Source organism: Colobus angolensis, unplaced genomic scaffold (assembly GCF_000951035.1).
Source record: "Colobus angolensis palliatus isolate OR3802 unplaced genomic scaffold, Cang.pa_1.0 Scaffold343, whole genome shotgun sequence".
In the NCBI taxonomy this organism is placed as follows: Eukaryota; Metazoa; Chordata; class Mammalia; order Primates; family Cercopithecidae; genus Colobus; species Colobus angolensis.
In genome coordinates, this window is record NW_012116744.1 from 2,579,120 (window position 1) to 2,592,757 (window position 13,638).

General features: G+C 40.1%; 1 protein-coding gene and 1 long non-coding RNA gene across 2 annotated transcripts in view; one reads left to right on the plus strand and one right to left on the minus strand.

Moving 5' to 3' along the window:
* LOC105519287 overlaps window positions 1-175 on the minus strand; it is a 19,611-nt gene extending 19,436 nt beyond the window's left edge. The window contains exon 1 of the long non-coding RNA XR_001002944.1: window positions 116-175. This is a non-coding gene — a long non-coding RNA (uncharacterized LOC105519287). The remainder of the gene's footprint in view (window positions 1-115) is intronic.
* A 44-nt stretch (window positions 176-219) lies between these two features.
* The window catches only part of NETO2 (neuropilin (NRP) and tolloid (TLL)-like 2), a 61,132-nt gene continuing 47,713 nt past the window's right edge, over window positions 220-13,638 (plus strand). The window contains exons 1-2 of the mRNA XM_011952603.1: window positions 220-516; window positions 11,485-11,541. Of these exons, the coding sequence (XP_011807993.1) occupies window positions 507-516; window positions 11,485-11,541 (67 nt within the window). The 5' untranslated portion in view covers window positions 220-506. The remainder of the gene's footprint in view (window positions 517-11,484; window positions 11,542-13,638) is intronic.

Consider the following 13,638-nt stretch of genomic DNA (forward strand, 5'->3'; position numbering starts at 1 on the left):
TCCCATTCCCTAAAACCTACTTCGTGAGGGGGAGTCTGAGGAGTTGGTACTAAACTGTCCGTCAACCTGGCGGGCGCCGGGGAAACGCCGGCAGCGCCGCGGGTCGGGAACTCACCGGCGCGAAGAGCACGGAGAGCCTCGGGCTCCCTCTGCCGAGGTCCGCGCCGCCCTGCCCGCGCCTCTGCGTCCCTTACCCGCGCCCGGGACCCGACGCGCCTCTTTGTCTGGCGGGGCTCGCGGCTATTCTGAGCGGACCGCGGGGCGCGCGCCGTGCCCGGCTCCACCGGCTCTCCGGGCGCGCCGCTTCCGACCCTTGAGAGTCCGGCCGACGTTCGCGGGGCGCGAGTGGGAAGGGGGATCGGGTCGGGAGGGTGGCCAGGAGGCCCATGGGCCCAGGGGGCCCTCCGAGCAGCGCCCTGGCGCCGCTTCGGTGGAATTCCGCGTATCCCTTTGCAAAGTTGTGAGATTTCTGTCGTGGAGCGAAGGCCGCTGTTTCTCCAGATGTGATGGCAAGAAGTAATTCCACGCGAACAATAAAAGCCGCGGCCGTGACGTCGTGCAGCCGTTTTCGAAGAGCCCCGCGGCGCCCGCACCTCGCGGCGGGGAACGGGGTCTGCCGGGTCCCACCTGCTGCGGCCGCGGAGGCTGCGGCACCACTGCGGGCTCCGGGGGCGGCGCGCGGGCGCAGCGGATCCGGCTCGGCCAGGCCCCCGGGGAGCGCTGCTCCTCGGGCTGAGCCCGGGCGCTTCCCGGGACGCGGCGCTCCCCGGAACCGCGCTCCTCGCGCTCCCCAGTGGTCTCAGAATTCCCCGCCGCTGGTGTTCGGTTCTTACTAATTTGTTGTACCGGGAATTAAAACAGTTAGCTTGCCAAGAGCACAGAGCTCTAAAACACACTCCACCCGCTTTGCATTTCCCAGGAGGCGGTAATTTAGATGAAAATTTATATACATAGATAATTAGGGATGGGATACAAAGTTGCTCCTGAAACTCGGACTGAATAAATCACCTTTTCAATTTTCAGAGGGAAAACAGCACCACCACTCAGTAAAGAACTTCCCTTTTCCCCCCTGCTGATTTAAATTGAAAGTTGACATGTTTGTAATGTCATAACATGTTCTTTTTTAAAAATATGAAGAGTACAGCTGAGGCGTTATTGACGGTGTCATGTATAACTCAGCACTGTATCTTAATATTTGTAGAGTGACAGATCATGGTGTTTTTCCTGCTCCCTAACAACACTTTTTTCAAATTTGTTTTATTAGAAAGTTCAGTATAATTTTGCTTTTGATTTTAATCGGACACATTATCTACTCTCCACTTATTCCTAAATTCGTAATTGAGATTCAGTAATTTAATTCCTGGAAAAGGAATGTTTTGTTTTACTCTTTCGTGATAAATCGTATGCACGCTAGGATTTCTGATCGTGCTGCTTATCTGAATTTTCTGCCGTTGTCAGATTGCCCCCTCACTACGGTAAGGTTGTCAGCATGTTACTGACCGTGCATCCGAGAGCAGCCCCCAGATGAAATCGCGTAGATCTGTCACACCGCTTTACCTGCAGAACTTGCTAAAATCGAGCTGGATAGGGTAGGGGCTGGTAGAGCCTCCTCCAATGGTGAAGAGATTTGCAGCGTTTCTGCCTTAGCCTTCGCCTTTGCCGTGGGTGCACACTGCCCTCTGTGGCCGTCGTGGTGACGCGTTGAGTGTTGCACCTTTCAGGAAAGGATTCTGATGATGGCAGAGCTACAGTGAAAACAATATAGTGTCTGGCTTTTCTTTTTTCGGTGTTAGTCAGCCTACACTATTTTTACATGCTAGAGTATTTTTAAAGCTCAAGCTGAATTATTGTTTTTGTTGTTGCTGCTGTTGGTGGCGGCTTCCTAGAGAGAAAGCAAGCTATTTTTAAAGTCTTCTGTGGTATTAACTTATAAATGCCAAGAACTGGTCTGGAAAGATTCAAGAAATTGTTAACAGTAGTTGATTCTAATACAGAAATCTAGGAGATTGAAAGACAAGAATGAAGGGAAGACTGGTTTCACTGCACACTCATTTGTATCACTTGGTTTTTTTTTTTTAACCAAACGCATGTATAACCTATTTAAAAATCAATATTTTAATTTTTTAAAATACCTTTTAAAAAGATACTGGGCTTTCCCATTACTAGCTACTCATTGTGTGTCCCAAGGCATGAAGAAGTTTTCCTTTTATCCTATCAAGTGTATTGCTTCAACATCAAAGAGGTTCTTATCTGAAGCAGCTATTTAACATTTACATAATTGTAGATATTACCCACGGACGCCTTGTTTGGAATATTACGGTCAGTTTCTACTAAAATAAATCAGCCATAATGAGTGTGTGAGATTTTAAGTAGAAAGTAATTTTAGTTCTTTAAGATGCCACTGATTGTTCTTGTTTTACTTTCAGCCATTAAGACAAAAGAATAACCTTACTAAGCTTTTAAACGTTTCCTGTGTTGTGGAAACTAAATAATTCACTTTTAACTGTTTGTGATCACTCTAGCCCTCACAGAATTTGAGTTAACCTTCTGTCAAGGTTAACTAAGCATTATAGTCCCATGAAAATATTACATGAGGATTATAAATCCATTTTTGTTCTTATTCTGCACACTTGCTTCAGGAGAATCTGTTCAACTCAGCGATCTTTAAAACTGTAGAAACTGGTTAAATTTGTGTTGTAACAGAGCAAAAATATTCCTTGGCACTGTATTTAAAAATCTTGTCTGAGACGGTACAAGTATTAACTCCTGTTATTCATTCTTACATCTCACCCAAGAACGTAAACTAGTTATACAGAAGTAAGTGTGGTACTGAAAAACTTGTCCTTTAATACGAAAGCCTTGTTAAAAATCAACTTTTTGGCTTTTTCTTCCAGGGTTTGGGAAGAACTGTTTTAACACTGTTAATTGAAAATTCTTATTAAGTAATGGTTTTGTTGTAGTAAATCCTCAACTGCAATCTGGTTTATCTTTCATTTTGAAATTAAAACCACTGTTTAGGAAAAACCCTGCATGACAAAACAAGTTGAAATCAAAGCCACTTTCAGTCCTTTTTAGAAAGGATAGAAAAATGATAGACTATAAATAAAGTTCACATCTGAAATTTTAAAACAATAGACTACCTCCTTCTCTTGGAGTACCACCCATCCAGCATGATCTCCTATCACTTTTCAACTTACGCTCCTATAGAATAATTATTGATACTTAGAAATACGTCTCCTCTTGAGGCACTGGAGATTCAAATTACTATGATCTTTGAGTTGGAAAGGAGCATCTTAAGAGGAGGTCTAATCCAGTGGTTTCCAAACTTCAAAGGAACTCTTGTGAGAAAGCACTTAAAAAAAAAAAGGACAACAGAAAAGAACAGAGTTGCTGTGATTGGTGGGAGGCCTTGCCCTCTCAATCACCTCCAACACCAGGGTGGCTCCAAGAACTGACACTTCAGCGTGTTTGTTATATTGCTTCCAAAATTACAGGGTATAGTAATCTGAAAGTTCAATCCTTTCTAATGAAAATGACATTAAGACATGTTGGTTTAAATGTGCCTGGAGTAACATTGGAAATTACAGTACTAGAAGATACCAAGTAGTCTTTCAAATATGACCTGATCATGTTAGAAGGTGATGGTAGTCACTGTGCAGTCAGGAGGACTGATGTGTAATTAAAATAGAGCTTACAAAAGTGCCATCTCAGATCAGCTCCACTAAGGAGGAGTTTGTCACATTCTGCAGGAAAGAGAAAGCACTTCTGCTACAGTTACTCTTTCTTGCTAAAGTGATTGGCATGTGATTAGCATATGTAGGCTGGAGTGATCCCAAAGTTCACCATCCATCTTTGTTCTTAACTAGTAAAGTATGATTGAGTTTGATTAAATTTGGGTACTTTTTTTGTTCTTTGGAACATAGTTTATCAAAAACAAGTGACTGCCATGTCAAATAGTATGTGGACTCTAATTGAACTCTGTTCTGCTGTCATTATAGGAAATGGCAATGAGCAGAGGTGGTTCTAGCATCTTGTATTGGATTTTAAAAGCCTTATGTTTACCACTGAGTTGCTTAACACAGGAAGATGTAGAAAGAGACACATTTAATTACTAGCAAAAGTAAATTGAGCCACCTTGAGGAAAATAACAGTGGTGGCAGAGTATCTCAGGAGGATAGGGGGAAATCTCAATTCTTTTCCCATTCCCACATTTTAAATTTTTTTGTACTCACATTTTAAAAAGCGAGGTCACATGTGTGGCTACTGTTTGTTCATCCAAAATGTGTGCCTGTCAGTTACTGTGCTATGTGTTGCGGATACAAAGAAGATACACTGGAGTCACGCTCAGTCACCCCCATGCGTTCATCGTGTCTGTATTGAGTACTGTTGAGGCCAGATAGTCTTTTAGGCTGTGGAGATGCATCAGTGAATCAGACAGACAAGGCCCTTCTTTCTAGTAAGAAGAGACAGACAACAAACAAGCCTCAAAATACCAGGTAATATAATAGTGAAATAAAGCAAAGCGAAGGAGAAAATGTAGCGCTTATTTAGAAATTGGGAAAGCCTCACAAGACCTGAACAACAGGAAGGAATCAGCCAAGGAGATTCTAGGCCGAAGGCACAGCTGGTCCCTAAGGCAAGAATTAGCTTGATGCGTTTTCAGTGATGGGAAGAAGGCCTGTGTTCTGGTAGAGAGCACTCGGAAGGCCAGAGAGACACACAGGCTCCAGGTAACACAGAACCTCCGAAGTCAGAGTAAGGGGCATGGATTTGTTCTAACTATAATGGGACTCTACTGGAAGATTTTAAGCAAGGCTGTGATGTGATCTGATTTGTATTTTGAAAAGATCACTGCCTGCTGTGTACGTAGTACACCATAGGGACTGTGGCAGAAACTTCCACTTGTCTGCAAATATCCGTTTAACTCTTTGTCAGTAATTCTCTGAATTTAACTGAGTGCATAGTTCCCCAAAATGAAGACTATTTCCCAGTTTCCTGTTGGTTTAGGTGACCATGTGACTAAGTCTAGCCAGTTAGATGTAAGTAAAAAATGATGTGTGCAACTTAGGGTAATTGTTGTTTTTGTTGTTTCAACTTTTATTTTGAAATCATTGTAGATTATGGGCAAGTGTTTTTGTTTTGTTTTGTTTGAGATGGAGTCTTGCCCTGTCACCCAGGCTGGAGTGCAGTGGCACGATCTCGGCTCACCACAACCTCTGCCTCTCAGGTTGAAGCGATTCTCCTGCCTCAGCCTCCCAAGTAGCTGGGACTACAGGTGCATGCCACCATGCCTGGCTAATATTTGTATTTTTAGTAGAAACAGGGTTTCACCATATTGGTCAGGCTAGTCTTGAACTCCTGACCTCGTGATCCGCCCACCTCAGCCTCACAAAGTGCTGGAATTACAGGCATGAGCCACCGCGCCTGGCCCTGCGCAAGTGTTTTTAAAGAAAGGGGGAATGCCCTTTATCAAGTCGTCATTCTTGCTGACTAAAATGCAAACATGGGAGCTATAGTGAAGAATAGCTGGCACTCCAGCCTCATACTGGACCATAGGGTGACCTTGGAAATGTGCCTCTCACAGCTGGGTAATGAGACAGAAGGAACCCAGGTCCTGGTATTGATAGAGCCTTCATTCTGACGCCTGACTCCCTATGTCCAGCTTGTTCGCATGACAGAGCGATGTGTTTCTATCCTGTTTTAAACTGTTAGTTTAGGTATTTCTGTTACTCATGCCAAACCTAATGCTAACATAGAAGTGTGCGTAATCAGTATAAGAACCAAAAAAATAAAAAACAGAGATGAAGAGCTGTTGAATGATCAGAAGTGAAAAGTCTGAATGCTGTCAAGTGAAATGAATCTGGAAAGGGTTCCTGGAGAAAGCGGGTTTTAGACAGTGTACTTTCATGGAAGCAAAGAGGTCCAAGGTCCCTGGCAAGTGCAGATGTTCAGAAACAAGAAGTATTTGTTAGAGCCCTCATAAGAATAGCTAGTAGAGCATTCACCTCAAGTTCAATGTTTCCAAAATCGACTCAACTCCTTTTTGCCCACCCCTGCCCTGCCCAGTCCATATTGGTCCAAACATGTCTCCTGCCACCACCAAAGGAGGGAAAAGGCCACCTCTGGCTGTTGCTTTCAGTAATCTGCCACACTCCTGTTGCAGTCAGTGGTTCTCACAGTGTGGTCCTGGCTCCAGCAGCTTCTGTATCACTAGAGAATTTGTTAAAAAAGCAGATTATCAAGCCCTGCCGCAGACCCACTGGATCAGAGTCTGTGAAAGTACTCCCATCTGTGAGTTAATAAACCCAAGGTGATTATGATGCACATTAAATTTTGAGGACCACGATCACAGTGATTCAGTTCCCATACCTGGAAGTAGAAATGCTGGTGGGATTTGCACATTTTTGAGCCTTAATATATACTACCAGATTAACCTCCAAAAAGTTGTGTCAATTTACAATCCGATGGCATTATATGAGTATGTCAGTTTCCTGTATCCTGACCAACATTAGAATCTGTACATACATATATATATGTATGTATGTTTGTAAGGCTGAATTTTTTGGGTTTTGTTTGGCACGTTTTTATGATGGTCTAGTCTTTTTTCCCCCAGTTATTATTAGTTTTTATTTATGTGTCTGTCGTTAGTAAATGAAGGTGCTCTTCACCCCAAAGTATATCCATAATTCACCTTTTTTTTCCAATTTAGTATTTATTTTTTGTTTTTAGCTTGAAGGTGAGGTCTATTTTTATTTCAAGGAATTAATATGTTATCCCAGAACCACTTATTAAATCCATCCTTTCACCAAGGATTTGAAATACCGTGTATATCATAATAAATTCTTGGGGCTGGGTGTGGTGACTCACGCCTGTAATCTCAGCACTTTGGGAGGCTGAGGTGAGCAGATCACTTGAGGCCAGGAGTTTGAGACCAGCCTGGCCAACACAGTGAATCCCCGTCTCTACTAAAATAGAAAGAATGAGCTGGCTGTGGTGGTGCATGCCTGTAGTCCCAGCTACTCAAGAAGCTGAGGCACAAAAATGCTTGAACCCAGAGGGGGAGGTTGAGTGAGCCAAAATCACACCACTGCACTCCAGCCTAGGTGACAGAGTAAGACTCTGTGTCAATCAATCAATAAATAAAAATTAATTCTTGGAGATATATATCTATTTCTGAGCTTTTAATTTTTTTCCATTTTCTTATCTATAAGGTGCTGGAGAATAAGGACCTTGTCTATTTGGTTCATTGCCAACAGGAAGTGAATCACTACCTGTTAGACAATAGGTCGCTGCATGTGTTTAACAGATCATCTGTTTCTTCCTATGTCATTGCTACATTTTTAAAATACTGTAGCTTTACAATAACTATGTCATGTATTGTTTTTATTTATTTTATGTGACTTCTAAATTTTCTTTGGCCAATATAACAAAGTCTTCAAAATGAGCATCAGAAACATTTTGTGAAGTCCAAAAACAGGACCCACTATTAAATGTGTGGCCTATTGGAAAGACTCATTATCTTTGCAGCGTTATTTTACTACTCAGAAACATGTTACTGCTCTGTTTTATTCAGTATATTTGTTGTTTATTTATTTTAGTTTTACTTTCTTCCCTTAATAGCTGTAATAATTTTTCAAGTAATTCTCTTGAGGTTTTTAGATTTTCAATAACATTGAAATCTATAAATAATAATCTTGTCTTCTTTCCAGTATTTATTGCATTCATTAGAATTGCCACTATTAAGTAATATTGAAAAGAATAAATGTGACTTTGTTTTTTTTTTTTTTTTTTTACAGTGGAAAGTAGGCCTTAAAACTGAAAGGCCTAGGAACAGGATTCTCTGCTTAGAGCTAAAATGACAGTGATTCAGGGTAAAAAGAGGAGGAATAAAGGGAGTGGCTTTGGGGATTGTTTAACAGCCTGAATAGCACCTATCTTTATCATCTGAGTGGCTTGATTTTAGGTCAGATCTGTACACGGGTTATTATAAGAGTAAATTCAACTCTTGAACCAGGAGTAATGTCATAAATGGTGGGCACTACCTTTCTCAAGCATCAAATCACAAGCAGTTCTCTCTACAATCAAATTGCAGGTTAAAGAGTTTAGAATTTTTATTTTTGTGTAGATTTCTGCCCTATAGAATTAGTGCCTTCCTATATACATTATCATTTAATTCAAAGTCTGAAGTATTCCTGTATTTGAGATATCATTGATCCTTTTGGTAAGAGGGAACAGTGGCACCTAGATTGGGGATAAAGACAGAACAAAGAACCACAGAACTGCTTCATGTGCTCAATAATGGCAGGGTTTAGCATTAATGGAATTTGTTTTAATATCTCAGCCTGATTATAACTCAAGCAGTATACAAAGACCTTGTTATACAACTCAGGAAACTGTTTATAATGATACAGAATTTAGAATGGATTAATAGTCACAACTGTATTACCAAAAACTGTATCAGTAAATCTTTCTAGCCCTAATTGCTGTGCAGATTCGCCCTATTCTTTATACGTCGTTTTTATATTTAGTGGCTCAGCTCATTTGGTCGATTGAGTTGTGAATAGCTAGTAATTACTTGAGAAAAAAAGAAAACTGCGCAGCCCTCTAAATAAAGTGGAAAAGAATATAATAGGCTATTTGGCCTTGCAACTTTATTTTCATTATGATTGTTCTATCTTACTTGTGTATTCTGTGCAAATTTCATAAAGCAGTTATTTTATACAGGCACATTTTTATTGGTCATTGGATACCATAATTGTGCTGGCACAGTTCATCCCTTTGCCATAGTTGCCATTGCTGTCTTGCCTTCAGTTTATTGGCCTCTTACATGCCCTGTCTGCTGGCTTTGTGTGGTTATTTGCTTATAGATAGATTTGTAAATATCAAACTGGTAAATAGTTACACCTGTGATTAAGGAGGAACGGTATACTGAGCACGAAATGTTGACCAATGGCGTATGATCTGAATGATACGGGGAGATAGTGTCTTCTAATGAGATAAATTGATACAAATGGTTGGGTTATTTGCTGAATTATCAAATACCTACTATTACCTGACTTTTCTTTTTGATCATAAATCTTCTGTTTTAAAAAAATATTTCACAACTCCATTCTTCTAATCAGATCCAGTGTAGAGATGTGAAGAGTTAAAGATCTCAGCATAATGTGAGATCTTCAGCACTACCGTCAACTAAAGAAAGGGAAGGGGGAAATTAATGTTATTGAGAAAAGACAGAGGAGACACAGAGGTCAGCAAAGATGCCAGAAACCAAGGATGAAGAGGTCAAATAATTAGATTTGAAGATGTGAACTGAATAACAAGAGCTACCTCTTAAGCATTTCTACGTTGGTGACTTTGGTAGTAGACACCCAGTACGTGCTATTGAGTGAACAGTGGTAACTGTCTACTAGCCACTTGCATTAGTAGACTCCAGTGCCTCCACCTCCCTCACCCCTCTCGTCCTGTAAGTTGCACTTAACTGTACATCTGAACCATGTCATTAGTTTCTCCTCCTTTCCCTTTCTACTGCCACCACTCTGCTTCAAAGATGGTAATGCAAACATGATCACCTTTCCTTCCCAATGGTCTTCTCTCTTCTCATTAAAAGTGTAGACTCCACACAACCATTAGGATTATTGGTCTAAAACACAGAAGTGATAACGCCATACACTTGTTTAAAAACCTACAAGGGCTTCTAATTATAGTTAGAAGTCCAAACTTTTTAGCATGCCATTCAAAACTTGTTACAATCAGATCTCACTCAACTTTTCTCTAACCTACTATACCACTGTAGCCTTCCACTTGCCAACCACACTGTATTACTCAGAGTTCCCCAAAACCTGCTGTAGGTTAGAGCTTATGCCTCCATGTTTTTATTTTATTTTATTTTATTTATTTTAGTTTAGTTTAGTTTAGTTTAGTTTTAGAGGCATGGTCTCACACTTTCACCCAGGCAGTAGTGCGGTGGCACGATCATGGCTCACTGCAGCCTCTAACTTCTGGACACTAGTGATCCTCCTGCCTCAGCCTCCCAAGTGGCTGGGAGTATAGGCACGTGCCACCATGCCTGGCTGATTTTTTTTTTTTTTTTTTTTTCATAGAGACAGGGCCTCTGGAACTCCTGGGCTCAAGCAGTCCTCTTGCTTCAGCCTCCTAAGGTGTTGGGATTTGCAGGCATGAGCCACCGCATCCTGCCCTCCATGTTCTTATTTAAGCTGTTTCTTTCTCCTTCTCCTGGGCTCAAGTACTATAAGGTCCAACCACAGTATGCCTTCTTTTTTGGGAGTTTTCCTCATTCTATTTCCCTTAACCCCCAGCAGAATGGACCCTCTGCTTCCGTTATGCCTTCTGCATATCTCCTGTTAAACTCCATTTCAAAAATAAAAAATAAAAAAAAAAACTCCGTTTCACCATGTATTGTAGATTCAACAATACATTGATTCCTTGTGGATGCTGGTTTGTCCTAATCTCCATCACTTATTTAGCAGAATGCCTGGCACATAAAAGTACTATACACATTCTCTCATTTAATCTTCACAGCCACCAATGAGGTTGACCTGTTTATACGTCATCTACATTTTACAAATAAGTAAACTGAGCTGAAAAGGCCTCACAGTTGGTAGAAGGCAAAACTTGAACCCTAGCCTAGATTCATGAAACTCCTTAAATCCACACTCTTAACCATTTTGCTCTATTTGTCTCTCCACGCCTGTGCATCCTTGGTGCCCACTCTTCAGTGGATACTCTGTAAGTGCCTATTCACTGAATGAATAACTCCAGCAGTAGTTCAGGACAGACTGGCAGTGTGGTTTCCATTGAAAGGGAGAGTGTACCACCCATAAAAATGTTTCTTTAAATCTTCAAACCACATACACAAAACAATTCAATATGTTGTTGATTGGGTCTCAGAAATGTTCAACATGGAAAAAAACTTCAGTGTTAAATACGGCTAGCCTTTGTAGCACAGAGCACAGCATAGTACTGCAAGATGATAAGACAGTTTGAATTGATTTCTAGGAGACTGCTGCCCCCTTACTTCTGTCTTGATTATGAATGTTCTCAGAAAGCAGATACAATCTAATTGAACTTTCACTGCCATAGCACATTGCAGAGCCAGCTATACTGCATGTAAACTTTGAAATGGACTACAGTAAATAGAGGAATAGTTAGGATGAGCAAGGTCTGTTGCAAAAACTAACTTTTTTTTAAAAAAAAAGCTATTAAGTTAAAAAATGCTTTAAATGCCATGTATTATTAAATGCTTGTATAAATGAGTACAAAACCACTTGTCTTTTCTTGGGTTATCTTAAGGGTTAGGTAGCAAATCAGAGCATAACATTTAATGCTTAAAGATCTTGATAGTGAATTTTACTAATAAATAGTGATTTTAGTTAATCTTTTTTTGTCATCTGATTTTCTTTATTGATTTAGTAAAATGTAGTATAGATTCAATTTCATAACTTTTCTTCTCTGTTATTTCTCTAGTGTTGTTAATAACAGTACTGGTAGTGGAAGGGATTGCTGTGGCCCAAAAAACCCAAGGTAAAGTACTTACATTGGTGACTTACTGCATGTTTAACACAACGGAATGGCTTATTTGAAAGGATTGCAACTTTTGGGTACTATTTCCATAATTCCTTTGGGGTGTTCCAATGACCTAAGGCTTTCTGTCAACCCATCAGCCTCAATTTAACTGGGTTTAGCTGCAGTTAACTAGAGTAAATTGTCAGCATAAAGTCTTGCCCTGATAAATTTTAAAAATTGACATCACTAGTAGCTCCTAGCATACTGTGTATTATGTCCAAAAATTGAATGAGATTTATATTTTATCACTAAGCAAAAATAAAAGTCCCTTTTTCTAATTTAAACAAATGAAACACTTCAATTAATATCTTATTCAAAGTCCTTTGGTCCTGTTCTTTTGTCTCGATTTATGATTGATGATTAGCTAGTGTGATTGTTTTTTTTGAGCCAGGTTTTTATGTCTGAATTTAGTACATTTCCAGTGTAACCTTGTTTTTTATTTTCATCTAAGTAATACATACACATGATAAAAATCACAGCATTCCTAAAAAGTTAATTAGCAAAAATGAGTTCTCCATCTTGCCCTACTTAACTTCCTGCTCCATGGAAATAATCACTCTTAGCTGATTCTTTTGGTCCAATTTCCCTTCCTTTCTCTAAATAACATGCTGTAATGCTACTTCTTGGTTATTTCAGTTTTAGAAATTAGATAATGATTTTTCACTGTGGAAGATAAGAATTTAGCTCTTTCACGCACCTACTGTCCACTCCATCCATATATGAGTGTTCTTGTACCTTGCATTTGTACCACCCTTCTCAACACAGTTCTGTCATAATTCCGGTTAACTCAGTATTCAGGATTTGCATTAAATCACTCAATCAGCTGAATTTTGTCTTTAGGAAGTTTTCTTTTTTTTTTTTTTTCTGTTTTACTTTTTAAAATTCCCTTCATTTTCTCTCTTCTGCCTTTTCAGGAATTCTATTATTTTACTTGGTTATGGCCCTCTTGGTTTTTGTTTCTAGCTCTTCTGCTTTCCATCTTTTTGCTCCACATTCTCTGAGACTTCCTCAAGTTTACCTCTAAACCATGAGTTAGAACACTTTTTCTGTAAAGGATCAGATCGTAAGTATTTAAGGCACTGTAGGCCCTACAGTTTCTGAAGCAACTCTTCGAATTCCTTGACTCTTCTGTCCTGGAACAAAAGCACACAAATGATGGGCATGGGTATATTCCAGTAAAACTTCATTTACAGCAGGCTCCAGGTCATGTTTGGAACAGGGTCACAGTTTGCTGAACTCTGCTCTAAACATTCTGCTGATTTTTTCATTTCTTCTGTCTTTGGAAGCTTTTTTTGGTTCTGTTTTCTGAATATAATATTGTTTGTACACTTTGTTTTTGTCTTGTGGATTTACTTGCTTTTCTTTCTCAGGATATTAAATGATTATTTTGTGGTGGTGGTGGTTTTTAAATATTTTTCTTGCAAGTCTTTATCTCCTCAGAGTTGCTTTTCTCCAGTTTTTTTTTTTATCAATTAATTATTTATTTATATTAGTGATTTTCCTCCAATGTCTGGTGATCCTTGAGGGCTCGTATTTTATGAGGGACACTAGAAACTGATCGGTAACTGTCTGCAGGTGTGGGCAAGAATTAGTTACTGGCTCTTACTGTTGACAGATCTGACATTGGGGAACTCCTGCGTCTGCATCAAGCCTTTCCTAGGGGCTGTTTCGATTCACAGAGAAGAATCTTTTCTTTTCCTGCTTAAAGGCTCAATATCTAATCAGGAGGCCTTTGTGGGAGTTCAGCAGGAAATGAAAGCTGGGACATATGCTAACATTCACTCATCTCCCTGTTTTCCTCCTCAGCTGTGCCTGGTGTCCCCTAGTCCAGTAACCCTGTTTTACCTTCTCCAAAGAAATCACCTTTAGTGTTCTGATGTGGTTGTAGAGCTGCTAGATTTGTGGAGGAGGAAAGGGTACTGAAAATCGAACTCATTCTAAACGAACTTTTAACTAGCCTTGTGTTTTTAAAAGCCCAGTTTCACTCACCCCCTCCCCCCCACCCAACTTCCTGGTACAGCCAGTTGTTACTGCTATATCTACCCCTCTGTATTT